Genomic DNA, 22,730 nt, shown 5'->3' with positions numbered 1-22,730 from the left:
ATAATCTTTCTTTGTTTAGGAAGATTGAGACATGTGCGACACAAAGCAGCTGTGCAAGAAGCAGGTGTAGCCCAAAAGAGATAAAGCGCGCAAGCATTAAAACAACCCCGCAGCAGAAAACGACCAAAGGTAAGTTTCCCATAATATTTTCATGCATTTTGATGGATCTCCCTGGCATAACCCAAGGAACTTTTCCTACCCAAAACCCCCGGTACAACCCGATGAATCTTCCCGGTACAACCCGATGAATCTTCCCGGTACAACCCGATGAATCTTCCCGGCATAACCCGATGAATCTTCCCGGCATAACCCGATGAATCTTCCCGGCATAACCCGATGAATCTTCCCGGCATAACCCGATGAATCTTCCCGGCACAACCCGATGAATCTTCCCGGCACAACCCGATGAATCTTCCCGGCACAACCCGATGAATCTTCCCGGCACAACCCGATGAATCTTCCCGGCACAACCCGATGAATCTTCCCGGCACAACCCGATGAATCTTCCCGGCACAACCCGATGAATCTTCCCGGCACAACCCGATGAATCTTCCCGGCACAACCCGATGAATCTTCCCGGCACAACCCGATGAATCTTTCCGGCATAACCCGATGAATCTTCCCGGCATAACCCGATGAATCTTCCCGGCATAACCCGATGAATCTTTCCGGTACAACCCGATGAATCTTCCCGGCATAACCCGATGAATCTTCCCGGCATAACCCGATGAATCTTCCCGGCATAACCCGATGAGTCTTCCCGGCATAACCCGATGAGTCTTCCCGGCATAACCCGATGAGTCCTCCCGGCATAACCCGATGAGTCCTCCCGGCATAACCCGATGAATCTCCCCGGCATAACCCGATGAACCTTTTCGGCATAACCCGATGAATCTCCCCGGCATAACCCGATGAAGCCTCCCGGCATAACCCGATGAATCCTCCCAGCATAACTCAATAAATCTTTTCGGCATAACCCGAGAACTTTTCCATGCAATCAATATTAGGGTTTAAAACCCTAAACTGAATTTTCCTTCCAGCCAGCTTTAGAGTTTTAAACTCTAAACTGAGTTTTTCCATGCAATCAGCATTAGGGTTTTAAACCCTAAACTGAATTTTCCTTTTAATCAGCATTAGGGTTTTAAACCCTAAACTGAATTTTCCTTTTAGTCAGCATTAGGGTTTTAAACCCTAAACTGAACTTTTCCCTTTCAGCCAGCATTAGAGTTTTAAACTCTAAACTGAGCTCTTCCATGCAATCAGCATTAGGGTTTTAAACCCTAAACTGAATTTTCCTTTTAGTCAGCATTAGGGTTTTAAACCCTAAACTGAACTTTTCCCTTTCAGCCAGCATTAGAGGCTCCAACCCTGAACTAAGCATGCATATCCTCTTTTATCAATTTTATGAACTTCCTGGTAAATAATTAACGAAATTTTCCTAGTGAAACTGGGGCAGAAAATTTCGTTCGTTTGTTTGTTTTTTCCCGCAGGTCTAACCTCGAGCCACACGGATCGAAATGACCCACGAGATGAGTCTCAACTCAGAATCAAAGAAGAAAAAGACAAAAGAAGACATCCCGAGATATCAGAGTGAATGGAGAGCAGATCGACTCCCAACATTTGACTAAGGCCCTGAACCCTACCAATCGCGTCTCACTCAGTATCCCAGAGATTAAACAAGTCGCCGCAACTCGCAAGCATCAAGATTCAGATCGGAGTCTACAAGCAGAATCAGCTAAGACCCAAGATCAAGTCGTAAAAGAATCATAGATAGGAATCTTGTAACTAGCAGTTGACATGCATATAAGTAGTTAGTTCAGTTTCCAATTTTCGTTTGGTTGTAATAAGGCGGTCAGTGACGCAGCAGTGACAACAGCAACAGCAGTAGCAGCGAGCATTGCAATACCATGGTAGTCCCAGCTACCAAAACTTCTCGAACTACATTGACCTGATTCCTGTTTAGCACAGGATATGTAGGAAATCTTTGAAGCAAGATTCGGTCAGATCTTTCAAAAAAGAACATGCTTCATACGGAGTGGTCCATAGGCAAAAATCGCTCATACACGCTCACTTCATCTTTGCACGAAAACTCTTCGTGTTTCCGAACAAAGAGGGGCAGCTGTGAGCACGTGATTTTTGTTTCGCACGACAATCGCTCCAAAAGGAAGTAAAAAATAATAATTGGCCCTGCTGTACAAATTTTGGATTTCTGTGCGGCACCTTGTTAATTTATTTGTGACTTCGGCCCATTTTTATTTATTTACTTTATTAAAACAAAATTCAAAAATATATATGTGTCCTGCATAATTCGAACCGTAATCCGGTCGTTAAATAGAAAATCATAAACGGGCATCTTTGTCCGTGATTTTGTTTTGTTTGATTTTACTTGTCTTGAAATATTTTAGTATATAATTGTGTTGAGTGTGTATTTAATTTTTTGATTTTTGTTTAGTTTTGTTTTTAAATAAATAAAGAAAAGAAATAAAAATAAAAAAAAAGAGAGAAAAGGGCCCCTTCTTCTTCCGGATTGGGCCAATTTATTAAATTGGCCCAAAACAAACAACGTCCAAACCAGGCCTGCCCGGTCCAACACCAGTGATGCCCAGGTTGTCTAAACGACACCGTTTTAATCCAGTGTGGTCTGGGCCGTTGATCTCAAATTGATCAACGGCCAAGATCAATTCCCCATAACCCATAAACTAACCCGACCCGTCTTACCCGGACCGAACCCAAACCCTCAACACTTGAAACGACACCGTTCCACTTAACCATCAGATCCAGACCGTAGATCTAAATTGATCTAACGGTCGAGATCCGTCCACCCATTAACTATATAAGTTCATAACCTTACCCTGCCCCCCCTATCCGATACCCAGCCTTCGTCTTCAACCTCATCCCCTTCAAACCCTAGAGCCGCCCCTGTATCCTTCACCATGGAAGCCGGCGGCATGAACGCCGGTGACCTTCCCCTTAACACCCTAGAACGCCCTTGCCATCCTGAACCCAAATCTATCAACCATGTAGTTCGAATCCCTCCCACCTTCTCGAATCTTCATTTGAAGATTCGAGTCAAAACTCGATCTACTCAGTTTAACCCCAGTTTCATACCAGACACTCCCCAGACCCCTTCGTGACCAAACCATACTTGGTTTGGTCCGAATCTGATCAGGGAGGCATGAATCCCAGATCTGAGTTTGGAAATTTTGTGTTCCTCCGTCACTGGTTCAACCGAAGAGATTAAGGTCTAATGGACTTTAATCAAAGTGTTTCTCGTCTGAGAAACACTTCGTTTAAAGTCCGTTCAGCCTTAAGAAAGGCCTGACCAAGTCCGAGTTAAGGTTTTGATCTTTTGCGGTTTAAGGTGAGTTTTCTTTCTTTTCTTAGTTGTTTTGGTTCGTTTGATTGTTGTAAGGGTCTGTTCGTTTTCTGTTTATGTCCTTGACCTCTATCAACTGTGCTTCAACCACTTTGCCTGAACCTCTGTTTGTTTGTCTAAATTCCCCCTCCTATTCTGATAAGGCATTATGTATTAGTTTGTGCAAGTAGCTGATTTTCGAGTTTGGACTGACTAGTTGACTCCTCGAGTGTATTTCTGCTTAGTCAGTATAATTCGAACCATGTATCGATACTGTTTAAATGTCTGATTTTTGGCTACGATTGTGTATGTTAATGCTAATATAGTCGAGTCGACATGTGTCGTCAATTAGTTTCAACTGTCCGAACAATAACAAATCGATTTGCTTCTGTTGAACATTTGCCTGAATCAATTAAGAACCAAGTCCTGTTACTTATAGTCGTTAATATGATTTCAGAAACCTAAGGCTTGGTCTGTAACTGAAATCTGAGTTGATGGCATGTGCACTTGTGCACAGCATGTGCATTGTGCACAGCCTGTTTTCCTGCATAAAAAGGCTTTTGATTTTAAAAATGGTTTGACAGCATATGCTGTCAGATATATTCTACTGCCCATATTTGCTTTTGGTTAATAAAATGGGAAAGTTTAAGGCTGCCAGGGGAATGATGGGGTTTTATACTTAATTAGCTAAAGTGGAACTGAAAAGGAAAAGGCACATGGGAGGGGTGTTTGATATACTCTAAACAGGCTGTTAAAAGGGGAAGGTGAAGGCTTATAAAAGGAGGACCTGGGGACACAGGGGAGAGACAGAGATATACAGAGGATTGGAGAGATAGGCAGATTTGAGAGAAAGAAAGAGAGATAGAGACTGAACCTTGAAAGCTGAAAAAGAAAAACACACACACAGAGAGAGAACACTGAGAAAGAATTCTTTGATAGCTCAAATAGATTTCAGGACTGAACATTTGAGAGTTCAAATTCTGGAAACAGAAAATTGGAAAAGAATTTTTGTCTGATAACTCAGACAGACAAAAACTAGAAATTGCTTCCTTTCCTTTTGTTTTGATTTCACTAAATCTGGACCTGTTTTTGTGCAACACTAATTTCTCCCAACTGAGTCTGCTTGGTTGTTTGCTTTGTTCTATTCTGAGACTTGGTCTAGCTGGGATCTAGATTCTGCCCCAATTGTTTCGTTTGTTGCTGCTGCTGTTACTCTGATTCCTGTTGCTGCTGACCTTTCTGCTTCACTTCTTCTTTGCATTTCAATATTCAGTGTTCTCCAGGTACACATTCGAGTCCCCATATTGGTGTAACCTAAACAGTTTGAAAGCATGAAATGAAAAAGAGTTGAAGAAGTTCAAAGTTATTTGTCGTAATATTTGTGGTATATTAATGGGCCTGTGTAGTTGTTAGTTTACAATTCAACAGTACGAAAATGTATGTTAACTAACACTCATCTGAGTTTAGTCCTTCATGTTTTAGTTTGTAGTTGTTTTGTTAATACGGGGTATAGATACTCCAAACTTATACTATGCTGCTTTGTTTTATTTTATGTCCTTTTGTTGTGTCTCGTTAGGTAGTGCACAAGATCACATTCAAATCACCTTAGTAACAATGTCTAGAAGTTAATCCCTTTAATCTAGGCCAAATAAGTTCAGTTAAGTTCAACTCAAAAAATATTCGGATTAGGTATTGCATTTCATCAATCTCATATGTAGTCTTTTTGTTCGACTGAAACATCCTCGCAAGGCATGACGTTTTTACTTTATAAGTAGTTAATCAGAAACTGACAAAAATCCGGATTAGGCCAAAGCCTATAATTGAATTAGCATGTACCTTTTCTTCTAGTTTTAGAGACAAATGCATTAGAAATGTAGCCATTTTAGGATATCCTTTTCTAAAATAGAGATGAGCCTCGCCAAACAAAGATGCAAAATTGCGGGGCCCTCAATAAATAACCATGGTAATTATTTAGAATTCAAGATAGGCCATTTAATAAATTTCATGGCCTTCTACAAAGATAATAACGCGTTTAGATTCTTTAGGCGCGACTTTAGTAAATTATATTCTTAAAAATCGGGTGCACATTGATGTGACCCAAGTCCAAGTCCCAACGGAGTCAAAATATGTTAACAACTACGGGTGCATTGATTGTGACGTGGTTCGAGATGCATTTTCACGACGTTGTAATTCTATAAAATAAATGATAATAATAAAAGCGGTTTAAACTTAATAAAAGCACATAAGTCACAACCTGTATTTAAATCAGATATTTAGCCATTATAACAATTTAAGCGACCGTGCTAGAACCACGGGATTCGAGGGTGCCTAACACCTTCCCTCGGGTCAACAGAATTCCTTACTTAGAATTTCTGGTTCGCAGACTTCATTTGGAAAAGTCTAAAAATTCCTCGATTTGGGATTCAAGATAAACCGGTGACTTGGGACACCAAAAGCCAAACCTTTCCCAAGTGGCGACTCTGAATTAAATAAATAATCTCATTTCGAATATTGTCACTTAAATTGGAAAAACTCCACCCGCGCATCTAACCCTTCGGGGCGGGGCGCGCAAAAAGGAGGTGTGACATATGAAGAAGAGACTGTTTCGCTTCACCTATGTTCCCGGTACCACAATGAATGAACATATCACCAGTTTCAATAAGTTGGTCACAGATTTGCAAAATATGGATGCAACTTTTGATGATGGTGACTTGGCCTTGATGTTGTTGGGGTCACTTCCTAATGAATACGAGTACCTTGAAACTACTCTACTCCACGAAAATGACGAAATTTCTCTCAGAGAAGTTTGTTCGGCTTTGTACAGCTATGAACAAAGAAAGGGAGAAAAATAGAAGGGCGGAGAAGGAGAAGCACTGGTTGTGAGGGGTCGTCCTCAAAATCAAATGAGGACAAAGAAAGGAAGATCCAAGTCAAGATTTAGACCCAGCAAAGATGAATGTGCCTTTTGTTGAGAAAAGGGGCACTGGAAAAAAAACTATCCGAAGTTGAAGAATAAGGCCAAACATAATAATGGAAAGGCCATTATGGATTCAAATTAGCTGATGGTGATGATTCAAACTTCTCATTAGTTACAACAGAGCCATCAACATTATAAGACATATGGTTGATGGACTAGACTTGTAGCTATCATGTCCCAACAGGGACTGGTTCGTGGATTTTCAAGAAGAAGAATACGGAGTCATCCACACAGCGGATAACAGCCCTCTTACCTCATATGGCATTGGTTCAATACGATTAAGGAACCATGATGGAATGATCAGAACATTGATAGATGTTCGATATGTACCGGATTTGAAGAAGAATCTCATCTCTGTGGGAGCCCTAGAATCAAAAGGGTTCAAAATCATTGCAGAAAATGGAGTGATGAGAGTATGCTCCGGTGCACTAGTGGTAATGAAGGCTAATCGGAAGAATAATAATATGTACCGCTATCGTGGCAGTACAGTTATTGGGACAGCGACAGTAACATCCAGTGACGACAAAGAGGCAGAAGCAACCAAGCTATGGCACATGCGCTTGGGACATGCTGGAGGAAAATCCTTGAAAACTCTATCAGATCAAGGATTGTTAAAAGGAGTAAAGGCTTGCAACTTGGAGTTTTGTGAGCATTGTGTCAAAGGGAAACAGACAAGGGTTAAATTTGGTACAGCGATCCATAATACTAAAGGCATTTTGGATTATGTACACTCTGATGTTTGGGGTCCTTCCAAAACACCTTCATTGGGTGGGAAGCACTATTTTGTAACCTTTGTTGATGATTTTTCTCGAAGAGTGTGGGTGTATACAATGAAAAACAAAGATGAAGTGCTGGGAATTTTTCTCAAATGGAAGACGATGGTGGAGAATCAAACAGGCAGGAGGATCAAGTGTATTCGCACAGACAATGGAGGTGAATACAAAAATGATCATTTCAATAAGGTCTGTGAAAATGATGGCATCGTCCGACACTTCACTGTTAGACATACACCACAACAGAATGGAGTGGCAGAACGTATGAACCGGACCTTGCTGGAGAAGGTACGGTGTATGTTGTCCAATGCTGGCTTGGGCAAAGAATTTTGGGCTGAGGCAATTACATATGCATGCCACCTCATTAATCGTCTACCATCTGCTGCTATTGATGGCAAGACACCATTTGAAAAATGGTATGGAAAGCCTGCTGTAGATTATGACTCTTTGCACGTGTTTGGCTCAACTGCATATTATCATGTGACAGAGTCAAAATTGGATCCAAGGGCAAAGAAGGCTATTTTTATGGGAATTACTTCTGGAGTCAAAGGATATCGCTTATGGTGTCCTATGACAAAGAAAGTAATATTCAGCAGGGATGTTACCTTTGATGAATCTGCTATGGTAAATAAGGTAACAGAAGATACCAAACAAAATGAGGGTGCTTCTAAGCAGGTGGAGTTTGAAGGAAAATTTATTTTTCCTACACAAGAAGCAGAGGAGGAAATAAATGAAGATTATCCTCTACAAGAAGAGCCAGTAGAGAGGGAGATTCCAACTCAGGAACCTCAACAACAACTTGAATCAATTGCAACTAGCAGGCCAAAAAGGAACAATAACGAAACCTGTTCGTCTCATAGAGACGGTTGCTTGTGCAACCTCAATTGTAGCTGATGATGTTCCTACCACTTATAAAGACGCTGTCCAAAGTTCAGAAGAAGATAAGTGGAGGATTGCCATGAATGATGAAATACAGTCCCTTCATCAGAATCATACATGGAGATTGGCCAATCTCCCGAAGGGAAAGAAAGCAATTGGGTGCAAATGGGTATTTGCAAAGAAAGAAGGATTTCCTAACCAAGAAGATGTTCGCTACAAAGCAAGATTGGTGGCCAAAGGATATGCTCAAAAGGAGGGAATTGATTACAATGAAGTGTTTTCTCCAGTTGTAAAACATTCCTCCATTAGAATTATGTTGGCTTTGGTAGCACAATTGGATTTGGAACTAGTTCAGATGGATGTAAAAACTGTGTTTTTACATAGAAACTTGGAGGAGGAAATCTACATGACTCAGCCAGAAGGATTCAAAGTTGCTGGAAAAGAAAATATGGTGAGAAAACTTGAAAAATCATTGTACGGATTGAAACAATCTTCTAGACAATGGTACAAGCGATTTGACGAGTTTATGTTGCGGCAAGGGTACAAGAGAAGCAAATACGATTATTGTGTGTATTGCGCAAGCTTAAAGATGGTTCCTTTTTATATCTTCTCCTATATATTGATGATATGTTGATAGCTTCCGAGAATTCGGAAGAAATTGATAAGTTGAAGATTCAACTGAAGAAGGAGTTCGAGATGAAGGATCTAGGTGAGGCAAAGAAAATTCTTGGCATGGAGATAATAAGAGATCGACGTTCAAAAAAACTCTGTTTATCTCAGAAAGAAAATTTGAAGAGAGTACTACAGCGTTTTGGCATAGATGACAAGACTAAGCCAGTTAGTACTCCACTTGCTCCCCATTTTAAGCTAAGTACTACTATGTCGCCAATGGATGAAGCTGAACGAGAGTATATGTCAAAGGTACCATACGCAAATGTTGTTGGTAGCTTGATGTATGCAATGGTTTGCACAAGGCCTGACATTTCACAAGCTGTTGGAGTTATTAGCAGATATATGCACAATCCAGGGAAGGAGCATTGGCAAGCTGTGAAGTGGATTCTACGGTATATTCATAATACTGTAGATGTCGGGTTAGTTTTTGAGCAGGAAGACAATCAGTTTGTAGTTGGATATTGTGACTCAGATTTTGCGGGTGATATGGACAAACGAAGATCAACTACTGGTTATGTGTTTACTTTTGCAAAGGCACCAGTTAGTTGGAAGTCTACTTTGCAGTCAACAGTTGCTTTGTCTACAACAGAGGCAGAGTACATGGCTATTACAGAGGCTGTGAAAGAGGCAATTTGGCTTCAAGGATTGCTAAAGGAGCTTGGTGTTGAACAAAAAGGTATCACAATTTTTTGTGATAGTCAAAGTGCTATTCAATTAGCGAAGAACCAAGTTTATCATGCAAGGACGAAGCACATTGATGTTCGGTATCATTTTGTACGAGAAATCATAGAAGAAGGTGGAGTCACGATGAAGAAAATTCATACTACAGAGAATCCTGCTGATATGCTGACAAAAGTGGTGACTGCGGTCAAGTTTCAACATTGTTTGGATTTGATCAACATTGTTGAACACTGAAGATTGAAGATGAAGACACAACCAAAATTTGTTATTGAGAGAAAATTGAAGATGTGAAAATTTGCCAAGGTGGAGATTTGTTGGAAATGGCAAACTCCCACATCGGTGGGAGACTTAATTTGGGAAGAATTTCTCCCTATAAAAGAAGGTCTAATGTTTAGGATTTAAACACACCTCTCATTTACCTTCTTATTTTCTTAAGGCATTTGTATCTTCTCTCTTTAGTATTATTTCACTTGTATTTTTAGAGTGAAATAAAATATTGGTTGTGTCCGAGGAAGTAGGCAAAATTGGCCGAACCTTGTAAATTCTGGTATTCCTTTTATTATTGTTTTATTGTCTTATTTATTATTTGGTGGCTGTCATAATTTTTAGTATAGTAGTTGTGACTCATTCACACTATATACATGTGGCTTCCGCAACAATGGTCTCCAACTTACAATTTAAATAGAATAAAGTGGAATGACATTGAATATTTGACAATTTATTTTGTACGTTGCTACAAAATCGATCATTTGTTTACCGATCACAAATTATCCAACTAAATACAATCTCTCTCGATACGTTCCTCAAAAAATCTGATTTGGTGGGATTCTTCCCCAACTAATGAAGAAATCTTGGCGGAATTACCATATATAAATTTGAGCAGAATATTGCAAGGAAATAGCTCACTTCTTTCTCTCGAGAGACGGAAAAAGTTATATAACAATAAAAATCTCTTGTAAAAAACCATAAAATGAAAATCAAATTTATAAAGGCCTAAAAAACAAACTGACTCTTATTTTCTTCATAAAATAAAATGGGATCATAACATGAGTACCGATATGAGAAGATTTAAAAAGATAAAGGTCGATGAGGTTTTAATCTGGACAAATTAATACTCCATTCGGTCCATTATAAGTGACCAATTTGTTTTCGGCACACCCATTAAGGAAATATTAAATTCTAGACGAAAATAGTTAGTGTGACTAAATTACCCCTCATTAAAGGTTGCACCATAGTTATAGTAGCACTTCTCTTCTCAAATTTGAGGAGTAAATAACTTTTAAGGAATACGTACATAAAGGTAATTTGAAAAAACAAATTAAATTTTTTCTTGATTATATAAATAAACACTTATTTTGGACCAAAATAAAAAAACAAATTGGTCCGTTATTGTACGGACCGGAGGGAATAGATGAACTTGACGGATAATTACCTCTTAATACAACCTTGCTATGATTTCTCCCATGCGCTCTTTCACCCAAATTGCTCAATAATGTTATATCATGTGATATGCAAGTACATTAACATTTAATACAATAGTAAATAGAATCAGACTGACAATTCAGAGGACAAATCCACTTGACTTCGTGTACGAGATTCCTCCCAGGTCAACGTACATGATACAAAAATGTTGACAATGTTAATTGTCTTCATTATATATAATACAAACAACTAGCAATAGTTAGTGACTCCTTAAGATGTCTATAGCTGTCAGACCAAGTATATTAACGATTGCGATGCTCAAGTTAAAGTACAATAATTGCCACCTTATATCACCATCTGACTTTGTTTATGTGAAGGGGCAAAATAAATTTTCTTGGATCCACGAATGACAAACAAAGTCAGAGTTACAAACACGCTCTTTTTTTCTTTTTTCTTTTTTCTTTTTTGCATAGTGGAGATCACATTATGAGCAAATAGGGCTGATAAATTAGTCAATTTTGGTAAATTTTAAAATGAAATCTTATACAAAGATTAAGGAGCACATCAATTGGACTTGCTTTTAGCAGTTTTAGCTCTGTTTAGTAGTAATAATTATAACAAATACATCAACTAGCTAGCAACATTCCTTTTGGGTCAACGTACAGTACACAACACCACTAGCAAAAAAGTTCCATTGAGGTCAATACCTCCTAAAATAAACTAGAAAGTGCTGTGCTAAAATAATACAAGCGTACCACTTTAGGGTAAAGTCCACAGAGGGATTTTGATTTTGAATCAGTCAACAAAGTTCCCTTTCACACTCTGCTGGATTATAAGTCATAAAATAAAAGGTTCTAGCTGTTGAACATGTGCTCAGAAATAAAACAAGCACCCTGTCCCAGCATGTATTTTAGGGTAAATCCAACCAATTATGACCTCAAATAGCACATTACAGAGAATACATAATTTTCGTCATTTTTAAATGATATAATACCAGCGATTTAAGTATATACAATGACACTATAATTGCAATATAATACCAAAGATTTAAGTATATATACTGACAGAGTGACCGTATAATTGCAGTTCACAAGTGATTGGAGCCAGGGCACTGTAAATTTCTTTAACTGTAAAATTCCACTTTTGTACTTCTCGATTATATGAATGAGTAACTCATAATAAAATCAAATAGAGTCTGCAACATCTGCAAGACTTGATCATTTTCTGAGTATTTTATCTGTTCTTCTTTTCTTTTGTGGGTTCAAATGATAGTTCTGAAACAATCTACCAATCAAAATCAAGACAATATTATGATAATTGTGAAGCCTAATCTTTATCGAAAATTACTAGTCGAAAATCTATCACAATAGATGTAGTTCATTGCAACAGCTGCAGATACTGTATCACAATTCAGGCACTATACAACAGCTTTACATTAGGGATGGCCCCTTGAAAAGGAAGTAGCTCTATAGGATATTCACAAAACAAATTTGACTAATATCAGACTATACCAAATATCAGCGGAAAAATGGAGGGTGAGTGCTAGTCAATGTTAAGCTCATTAGCTCAGTCATAACGCCTAATCAGAGACACAAACTTGAGTTTTCTGAGAACAAAAATCCAATGCCAAGTCCGGATGATCATCGAGTCAAGTCAAAATTCTTGATCACCTTAGTTTATCTAGGATCGATCCAACTCTCTGTCAATTTATTCCCAGAAGATTGTGTAGAGGAGCTTGGTTGACCAAAAAATCTTTTACCATGTAGATTAAAAGGACTAAATTCTGAACTACCAGAGTTGAGGAATGGTGGTTGTGTTGGCTGGGGAATTTCATGGTTCTCAGTTAGCATTTTCACAACGCTTGACATGGAGGGTCGTAATTCTGCTGATGCCTGTACACAAAGCAGACCTACTTGAAGCAGCTTAGATGCCTCCTCTTCATTGAAATTACCCTCTAACGAAGGATCAACTGCTTCACAAGATTTTCCCATCCCATACAAGTTCCACAACTAAAAACCACGACGACATGAGATTAGTAAGTATTATTAATGTTCATTAAGGACGGAGGATATAGCACAAGAAAGTACCTGCTGCAAAAGAGAATTTGTATTCTGGAACACATAACTGTTCTTCTTTCCACACACAAGTTCGATAACAAGAACACCGAAACTATAAACATCAGCTTTCTCAGTCAGTTTGCCACGTACAATGTACTCCGGAGCCATGTAACCGCTGCAATTTTAAATCTGATTACTTCTTTGAAGAATATCAAAGGAAGTTCAACAACCAGAAGTGTACAGAATAAAGTAAAACCGTGAAAATTATATATGCAGTAGTTAACTTATACTAACAAAAAACCTACTTTTACATTAAGTTATATATAAGTTAAAGGTCTCATCTCCCGGAAACATGGCTAAATTATAGACTCATAAGATCATAGCAATAGACCTAAAATACAATATAAATGAGTAGCAGTACGAAATAATAGCAAGATTAACAATGATATAGCTACATAAAACAGATCCGACACTTCTTACTGTATCGTGATTTAATTATTTCAGCATAGAAATTGTTTATATTGTTTAATCCTCACTGGTTAAAGAAAAAGTAAGAGTAACCAAAAAAAGGTACCAACTTACAGTGTACCAGCAATAGCTGTGCTAATATGAGTCCTGTCTTCAGGAAATAACCTGGCTAGACCAAAATCAGCAATTTTTGGCGTGAAATCTTCATCTAGAAGAACATTGCTCAACTTTATGTCTCTGTGGATGATCCTCAACTTTGATTCTTCATGAAGATAGGCCAAGCCCTCAGCAGTACCCAATACGATTTTGTATCTTTGATCCCATGTAAGTGGCTTAAGGTTCTTTGTGTCTGATTCAGTGCAAATCGAAGTCATTTATGTGTAAGTATACTCTAATGCAGAGGTAACAAGATAAGACTACCACCGATTTAATTGTTCATAATTAAGGTTGGATTTGATACTTACCAAAGACGTAATCCAGAAGACTATGATTGGGCACGTACTCATACACTAGAAGACTTTCTGGCCCTGTAATGCTGCAACCCAGTAGCTTTACTAGGTTTTTGTGATGTATGCCGCTAATCAAATTGACCTCATTGAAGAAATGATCAACCCACTGCCTCGTATTGAAGAAGAGCCTCTTTATAGCAACAACCTGACCATCCGGCAAGATCCCCTATTTCATGTATAAACACGACTATCGTAAGACAGAAGGCTTTGTGATAAGAAAATAATGCTCAAAGAGAAATTACCTTGTAAACAGAACCAGAACCTCCTTGTCCCAATTTGTTGGAGTTGTTAAAGTAATTCGCTGCCTTCTCAAGAGTTTCATAGGAAATATTCAGTTTTGATTTATTAACTGTTCTTATGAGAGCTCCTAGCTGCTTCTTCTCTGCATCATCAAAGCAAATTCAAGTCAAATTTCCATATGATCAATCAAAAGAATGAAAATGATTAACTTAGAAATTAGTACCTCTCTTTTGTTTCAAAACCTTCTTCCGCATAAAGAATGAAACAGCCGACACAAATAGCAAGAAAGCAGAAATACCCAGGGTTGTTGCAAGAATAACAGCCAAGCGACTCGATCCTCCTGATAATTAATCATAATGTGACTACATGAATTACCTAAGTTTATATAAGCATTTTCACTTTAGCACAGCTTTAGAGTTCACACTTCATTCATATATGCAGAAGTCAAACCATTTCTCCTCATTAAATAGTGTAATTAAACAGCATCATAAAAAATGTTTAGATTTTTGTTAAATCATGGAATAAGATTTGGATAACTGATAAAACAAAAAACCAAGATAAACTAATTGCAAGATGCCAAATTTTAAAAGATAACAAAAGTAACTATTCAAGAGAAACTGAAGACACCTCCATTTCCTAGACGCGTTTTTTCCAAATCATGAAGTAGCTATCTTTTCAAATTAAAAAAAATTGGTAGGACAACTGAAACTTTTTCTAACTCAATTAAATAGTCTCAATAAGTATCATCACAAAGTACGACCAAAACAAATTAAACATTTAAAATCATAGGATAAGATTGAAATAACTCATGAAACCAAGAAACATCACAAGCATATACTGAAAATATAATTAAGTAAACAAAAGCGAGCTTAAAAATGAGATGATCACACAAGTAAAAATAGACAAAGGTCTTCAATTCAAATTTCATATTAAAAGAAATATTTATGTGATTGACCCATAAAGAATCAAGCCAGCACGTAAGGGGGCGTTTTGATGATATATTTATACAAAAGCTTTTATATGAGATGATGACATAATTAAACAGACCAACAATTTATAAAAGAAAGAAAGAACTTACCCCCATTTGCAGTAGGAGGAGTATCACTTGCAGAATTGTTAAAGAACTTCTGAGTAGAATACCTAACATAACAACCAGTATTCAACACCCTTCCCTCTTCCTTAGGATGACAAGAAGCAATCTTTGAAACTGCATCAGAAAGACACTTTTGACAAGCACTCCCATTCACAAATTCCCAACACTGAGCCAACCCATAAACAGTCAAATTCCCAGAACTCACAACCGCCGTTAAAAACCCATCATTCCTCAAACCTCCCACCTCCAAATTCTTCACTAATTTCCCAACATTTTCCGTAAACAAACTCTGATTCCCTGAAAAACTTGTGTTCCCACAAATAGTCCTATCCACAGAACTCACACTTTCATTAAAGAACTTATAATAATCATACCTTAAAAAACACCCATCATAAAATAATCTCCCACCAGTAATCAATCTTTGAAATGGTAAGCACCTTAGGATTTGTGTTTTACACTGAGCAAAACAAAGATTACAATCTCTTTGTGATAAGTCTTTCATGCACTCACCATAAGCATAAACTGTATTATTTCCTGTTCCATTTATTACAGCTCCATATTGTTGCCGTGTAATTAGTGGTGTAACTGAATCCATGGCTGCTAAGAAACTGGCTACATAAACTTGACGATCAGATTGTGAAGCTGTTCTGTTTGTACATATTAAAGCTGCTTCTGTTGCTCTTGGATCAGAAACTGATCGATTTATGAATGAAAATAGTGTAAATAGGAATACCCATTTGACTGGAGAATCCATTTTTGGAGAATTTGAAGGAATTAAGCTATGAAAATTGAGTTTGACGACATAACTTAAAGGTATGGGCGAGAAGTTGCAGCTGAAAAAAGGAAGTTTACTTTTCTTGTTTTTTTGTTCAATAGAGTGAAATGAGAAGCCACCATGTGTACAGTATGTGGGGTCCACCGGACACCGAAGCTGACGAATTTGCAATTTCCAAATCTAAGATAGAAGACCTTTTCTTAAAATAATTTAGAAAAAAAAAAAACGCTAAGATGGAAGACTTGGTATTTATCTTGTTGACTTTTCGAGGAAATGAGAAAGTTACAGCTCGGTGATCTTCAATACCTTTTTTTATGTTTTTTCTGAGTGGTCTAGAACATAAAAAGAAAAAAGAAAAAAAAGGACTGGAGAGTCTAATTTGTACCATTTTTTTCTTTTCTTCTTTGGGGTCAAATATTCTTGCGGTCAAACGATTATTACTCCCCATCTCAATTCATGTGAACTTATTTGATTGAGTATGCACTTTAAAAAATAGAGAAGATTTTTAAATTTGTGGTAAAAAATAAGGCACAAATATTTTGTGGCTACAAATCATTGCACAAAGACAAATTACTTCTAAATATAAAAAGTGATCATTCTTTTTTGTACGGATTAAAAATGAAATAAGTTTATATAAATTGAAACAGATGGAGTATCTCGAAGTTTAAACACGAATTTAGGGAGTTACAAAATGTTGTTTATAAAACAAAACAAAAAAAGAATCACTTTTCGAAACCCTTTTTAAAATTTTAAAAAAAATTAAGCCATAAACTCAAACTTTTTAATTATTTTTTTGTGTTGATTGTATAAGGGTGTATAAGGTAGGTAGATTACATTTATAATACAATGTTGTAATAAGACATGTAGCATAGGATGGTGTTGTTAACTTTAAGTATTTAAGGTTAAAACAACATTTCTACGTTGTCGAGCCACGCGGCTTAAAAAGTAAGATATTAGTAGTAATTGAAACAAAAAAATAAATTAATTCGACAATGACGGATGGATAAGATGAGGAATGAAGATATTCGAGAGAAGGTGGGCGTGACCCCCATGGAGGACAAGATGCGGGAAGCAAGACTCAGATGGTTCGGGCACATTCAGAGGAGGGGCACTGAGGCACCGATGAGGAGGTGTGAACGACTGGCTGTGGTGGGCACGGGGAGAGGTAGAGGGAGACCTAAGAAATATTGGGGAGAGGTAATCAGGCAAGATATGACGCGACTTAGGATTACTGAGGACATGGCCCTTGACAGGGAATTATGGAGGTCGAGCATTAAGGTTGTAGGCTAGGAGGAAGGTGTGAGTATTTCTACAGCGCACTAAAGTGAGACTAGCCAGTTAGGAGTTAGTCTTAGGATGCTACTGGTCAATTACTGATGTAGGGCTTTATCTGCTGGATATTATTATATCTTTCATCTTTTTCGTACTTCCTATATTTCTTATACTGTTGTTATTTTTATTTTATGTTATGGTATGTTATTTTATTTTATTATGAATCTATGGATAATACTAATATATCGTCTCTTATCGCTTTCTTGAGCTGAGGGTCTCCTGGAAACAGCCCCTCTGCCCCTCGGGGTAGGGGTAAGGTCTGCGTACCTATTATCCTCCCTAGACCTCACTAGTGGGATTATACTGGGTTGTTGTTGTTGTTGTTGTTGTAATGACGGAAGTCAATTTTTTTTTTCTATTTCTTTACGCAATTTTAACATACTAGCAAACAATGGAAATGATTTTGTTAGGAAACTTTTTGCGCCACACCTAATCTATATATCTATATCTATTCTATATATATATTAAAGGAATAAAGTTATCATATATAATTAGTATTGTGATTAAGTCAAGTGGTAAGCTATTAACAAGCCACTTGGCAATTTTAGAATAAGGTAATAAAATAATATAATTAATAGTTAGTTTATAATTAGAGTGTTCTTAATTTTGTTAATAGATCTTTATTCATCAAAATCTGAATTAAAAGAAATCAGTCACGCCAAAAAGGCTCCTAATTGCAAGACGTAGATTTGTTAAGGAATCCTTAAATCGCCTTCCTTAATTAGTGGGACATTCAAATAGATAGTTATGAACTTTTATTTTAATTTAGCATTTAGATTTTTGCTCATTGCTGTTTGATCTAAATAAATAGTTCATTGGTTACAGAATTATAATATTAATGTAGAAAAGGTCAATTTACTGATCTTACTCATTATAAAGGTGAGTGCTTTTAGCAATAAATAGATTAAAGTTATATTTCTTTATCTTTCTTATATAAATCTATTTATATTATACTAAAAAAGGATAATCAAGCTTGATATTAAGCTAACTAGCAATTTTTAGAAAAAGTTAATTGGCATTTTAGTATAAAATCTAAAAATATTTTAGACAAATATAATCTATATATCTATATATAAATTCAATCAATTTTTCTTCTATATTTACTGGAAATATAGAGGTAAATATTTAGTAAAAAGTCATAAAAGAAAGATAAAAAATACATGCAGATTGAGATAGCCTATGACTATTTATACTTTAGGACAAGTTAAACTATAAAATAAAGTCAATAAATTTACTTAAGATACTAAAGGATTAGAAATTGGAAAAATTTCAAGTAGCAAAATAAGAAACAAAATACAATATTATATATAAGGTAAGAAAAAGAATTAAATCATATATATATGTGTGTGTGTAAGGTATTTTGCAATATAGTTAAGCCAAATGACAAGCTAAAAATAAATTACTTGACAATTTTATGACAAAACTAATATATAAGACTTAGAGAAAGAAAACATAATTAATAGAAGTAATTGAATGAAGTTATCTACACTCAACAATATTTCGAATTTGAATTGTAAACAAAACCTTATTTGTTCTATAATTAGGATTTAAAGGTCAATTATTTATATTAGAGGTAAAGAATTAAATAGCTTAAAGTTAATTTAAATATCTATAGAGTAGTATGCAATGTTATTAAGCTAAGTGACAAACTAAAAATAAGTCACTTGGTGATTTTACGACGAAACTAATACTAATGCTAAAAAAACATAATTAATGCATATAATTGAATGAAGTTATCTACCCTCAACAACATTCTGAATTTGAATTGTAAAACAAAACCTTATTGTTTCTAGAGCTCATAGCAAGTTTGGAGATTAGAATTCAATGGACAATTATTTGGATTAGAGGTAAAGCATTAAATGATTCAATGTTAATTTATATAATATAATAGAAATATATATAAGTAGGAGAATAGAGGTAATGTACGATAACAATAATAATATGCACAGTGTGATCCCATAAATGGAATTTGAGGAGGATAAGGTATACATACATCTTATTCCTATATTATGTGAGGTAGAGAAGTTATTTCTGATAGACCTTGGCTTAGTGGTAATGTGAGCGAATCTAAATAATATTCAAAAATATTATTGATAAATTTCAATAATACCTAATTTCACCAATAAAATCAAAATGAATAAATTAAAGTTTCAGGACTAAGAAAATATATATTACTCTTTATAATATTAAAATATTACAATTGAAAAATATACGAAAAGACGGATATAAAATAGAGTGAGGATATCTATGCTTTAATTTGATATTAAAATGCAATAAAATAACTAAAGAATACTTAAAAGCATTATTGATAAATTTAGACTATTTAAGAATAGTTATCAATTAAATTTCAGGAGTAAGAAAAATATGTTTCCATCCATAAATAGAGTGAGGATACCTAAAGAAAAATATGTTTCTATCTATAAATAAAGTGAGGACATCTAAGCTTTGATTTGATCTTAAAATGAAATAAAGTAACTAAAGAATACTTAAAGATTATATCACAATGTAACAATTCTAAGTATGAATAAGGCAATAATGATGTCACGACCCGGATTTTCCACCATCGGGTATCGTGATGGTGCCTACTATCGGAGCTAGGCAAGCCAAATATTTAAAACACTTTTCCTACTTTCTTTCAAACAATATAATAAACGAGACAAAATTTAAGCGGAAGACTTTAAATCTAAAGCAACTGAAAACCAAAAGTGCGGAAGTTTAATACACATCACTACCCAAGGTCTGGTGTCACTAGCTCACGGACTACTACAGAATACTACAAACAATGTCTGAAAGGAAATACATCATGTTTGTCTGATACAAGATGAACAAACGAAAACATGGAAAGGGACTTCGGCCTGCGAACGCCAGCTAGGCTACCTCAAGAGTCCCTGGACTGAAGATAGCTCCCAGAAGTTCTACTGTTGTGGTCCGTAAGCTGCTCCCTGATCTGTGCACAAAAATGCACAGAGTGTAGCATCAGCACAACCGACCCCATGTGCTGGTAAGTGCCTGGCCTAACCCCGACGAAGTAGTGACGAGGCTAGACAGTACCTACCACAATTAACCTGTACAGATATATACAACAAGTGCAAGAAAACAATAACAAGATAATACAAAGTAAAACTGGGAGGGGACATGCTATCGGGGAGTAACAAATAAAAATGAAATATCGAAAATAAACAGAAGAAACTCTGGTTTCCATGATATATATATATATATATATATATATATATATATATATATATATATATATATATATATAGTGGACGGCGTGCCACACGATCCCATAATATCATATATAAGTGGACGACGTGCCACACGATCCCATAATATCATATATAAGTGGACGGCGTGCCACACGATCCCAATTCATCTTTATCATAGTGCACAATATGTCACCGGCAACAGAGGCCAATAACCAAGTGACGGCGTGCCACACGATCCCACAATATCATATATAAGTGGACGGCGTGCCACACGATCCCATAATATCATATATAAGTGGACGACATGCCACACGATCCCTTTTAACAATATATAGGTGGACGACGTGCCACACGATCCCAATTCATCTTTATCACATTGCACAATATGTCACCGGTAACAAAGGCCAATAACTAAGTGGACAGCGTGCCACACGATCCCATAATATCATATATAAGTGGACGGCGTGCCACACGATCCCATAATATCATATATAAGTGGACGGCGTGCCACACGATCCCAATTCATCTTTATCACAGTGCACAATATGTCACCGGCAACAGAGGCCAATAACCAAGTGGACGACGTGCCACACGATCCCATAATATCATATATAAGTGGACGACGTGCCACACGATCCCATAATATAGTATATAATATCTGACTTCATATAGTAGACCCCTTCAGGGGAGAATAACAACTCAATACCTTTAACCCGGCAAGGGTACAACTAACAACCCAAAATATCACGACAAGGGAGAATATATATATCAGTCTACGTATCCCGGCAAGGGAATATTCACAACACATTCTTCTTTTAAATCATTCTTCCTCAACCATTCACATTATGTGAAACTTATCAAATAAACAAGGAGCTTGTGTCATATTATTCGAATTAAAAGCAATCAAGACTCACGGTCATGCTAGACTCCGGTGCATAGATAACCGTCACCATGCCTATACACCGTACTCCACATTAGCAAGTAGCAAATATCATCCTAATCCTATTCCCTCAAGCCAAAGTTAGAACAAACACTTACCTCGAATGCTCCAAACTCAACTCACGCTTCTAGTATAGCTTTACCTCTTGATTCCACCACCAATCCGCTCGAATCTAGTCATAAGTTACTTAATCACATTAATAATTACTAAATGAATCATCCCCAATGCATGAAAATAGATTTTTCAAGGTTTTTCCCAAAAAGGTCAAAAATACCCCCGGACCCACGTGGTCGAAACTCGAGGTTCGGACCAAAACCCGGTTACCCATTCCCCCATGAATCCCAATATATGATTTGTTTTGAAATCGGACCCCAAATTGAGGTCCAACTTCTCAATTTGTAGAAAACCTAGGTTCTACCCAAAACACCCAATTTTCCCCATGAAAATCTTTGATTTGAAGTTGAAATTATGTTAAAAGATGTTAAGGGATAAAGAAATTAAGTTAGAAATCACTTACCAATCGTTTTGGAGAAGAAAAGTTGTTTGGAAAATCGCCTCTTAGGTTTTGGGTTTTTGAAAAGTGAAAAATGACTGAGATTTCCGAACTTGTATACCTTTCTGAGGACCTGGCGCGGACCGCACAAAAATGTGTTGCGGCCGCGCCGAGTGGGAGAAAAATTGGGGCCTTTTTGAACCCTTGCAGCGCGGACCGCACTGTTTTGGTGCGCGACCGCGCTGGTTAACCTGAAACCCTAGCTCTCAGACTCAGCCACGTGGACCGCACAGAAAGGCATCGCGGCCGCGCGGCTCCAGCGCGGAAATGACCGCGGCCGCGCGGCTCCAGCGCGGAAATGACCGCGGCCGCGCTGGTGTCTGCAACACCTGAACCTGCATTTTCTTAAGTCCAAGACCTCCCGGGCCCCTTTCAAAACTCACCCGAGCCCTCGGGGCTCAAAACCAAACATGCACACAACCTTAAAAACATCTTACGGACTTACTCGTGCGATCAAATCGCCAAAATAACATCATATACATAGGATCAAGCCTCAAACACATGATTTTCTTTCTTCAACTTCCATAACTCAAAATTCTCCATTTTTTTGTCCAAAACACGTCATATGATGTCCGTTTTTATCCAAACTTTACAGATAGTGCTTAACACATATTTAAGACTTGTACCGGGCGTCAGAACCAAAATACGAGCCCGATACCTATATTTTCTAACTCCTTTTCATTTCAAATTTTCATATCAAATTTCAGAAAAACAATTTCTTTCAAAAATTCATTTATCGGGCTAGGGACCCCAGAATTTAATTCCGGGCACACGCCCAAGTCCCATATTTTCCTACGG

General features: G+C 37.0%; 1 protein-coding gene across 1 annotated transcript; it reads right to left on the bottom strand.

Annotated features, from left to right (window-relative positions):
* Positions 1-12,065: 12,065 nt before the first annotated feature.
* On the bottom strand, positions 12,066-15,976 carry LOC104212352 (cysteine-rich receptor-like protein kinase 3). Its single transcript, XM_009761577.2, has 7 exons — positions 15,112-15,976; positions 14,257-14,373; positions 14,036-14,175; positions 13,749-13,959; positions 13,399-13,633; positions 12,847-12,991; positions 12,066-12,768 (listed from the first exon to the last, which is right to left on the bottom strand). The coding sequence occupies exons 1-7, from the start codon at positions 15,878-15,880 to the stop codon at positions 12,436-12,438; spliced, it is 1,950 nt and encodes a 649-aa protein (XP_009759879.1). The 5' UTR covers positions 15,881-15,976; the 3' UTR covers positions 12,066-12,435.
* Between the last annotated feature and the right edge of the window lie 6,754 nt (positions 15,977-22,730).

Source organism: Nicotiana sylvestris, chromosome 10 (assembly GCF_000393655.2).
Source record: "Nicotiana sylvestris chromosome 10, ASM39365v2, whole genome shotgun sequence".
Taxonomy (NCBI): domain Eukaryota; kingdom Viridiplantae; phylum Streptophyta; class Magnoliopsida; order Solanales; family Solanaceae; genus Nicotiana; species Nicotiana sylvestris.
The sequence above is the reverse complement of the archived record's forward strand: the minus strand, read 5'-3'. Positions and strand labels throughout refer to the sequence as shown.

Excerpts from the sequence above, each read along its gene's own strand:
- LOC104212352 (XM_009761577.2), bottom strand. The coding sequence starts at position 15,880 with ATGGATTCTCCAGTCAAATGGGTATTCCTATTTACACTATTTTCATTC. Across the intron at positions 14,374-15,111 it reads TCCTCCTACTGCAAATGGGG|GAGGATCGAGTCGCTTGGCT; the intron begins GTAAGTTCTTTC and ends ATTAATTATCAG. Across the intron at positions 13,634-13,748 it reads TCTTCTGGATTACGTCTTTG|ACACAAAGAACCTTAAGCCA; the intron begins GTAAGTATCAAA and ends GCACTGAATCAG.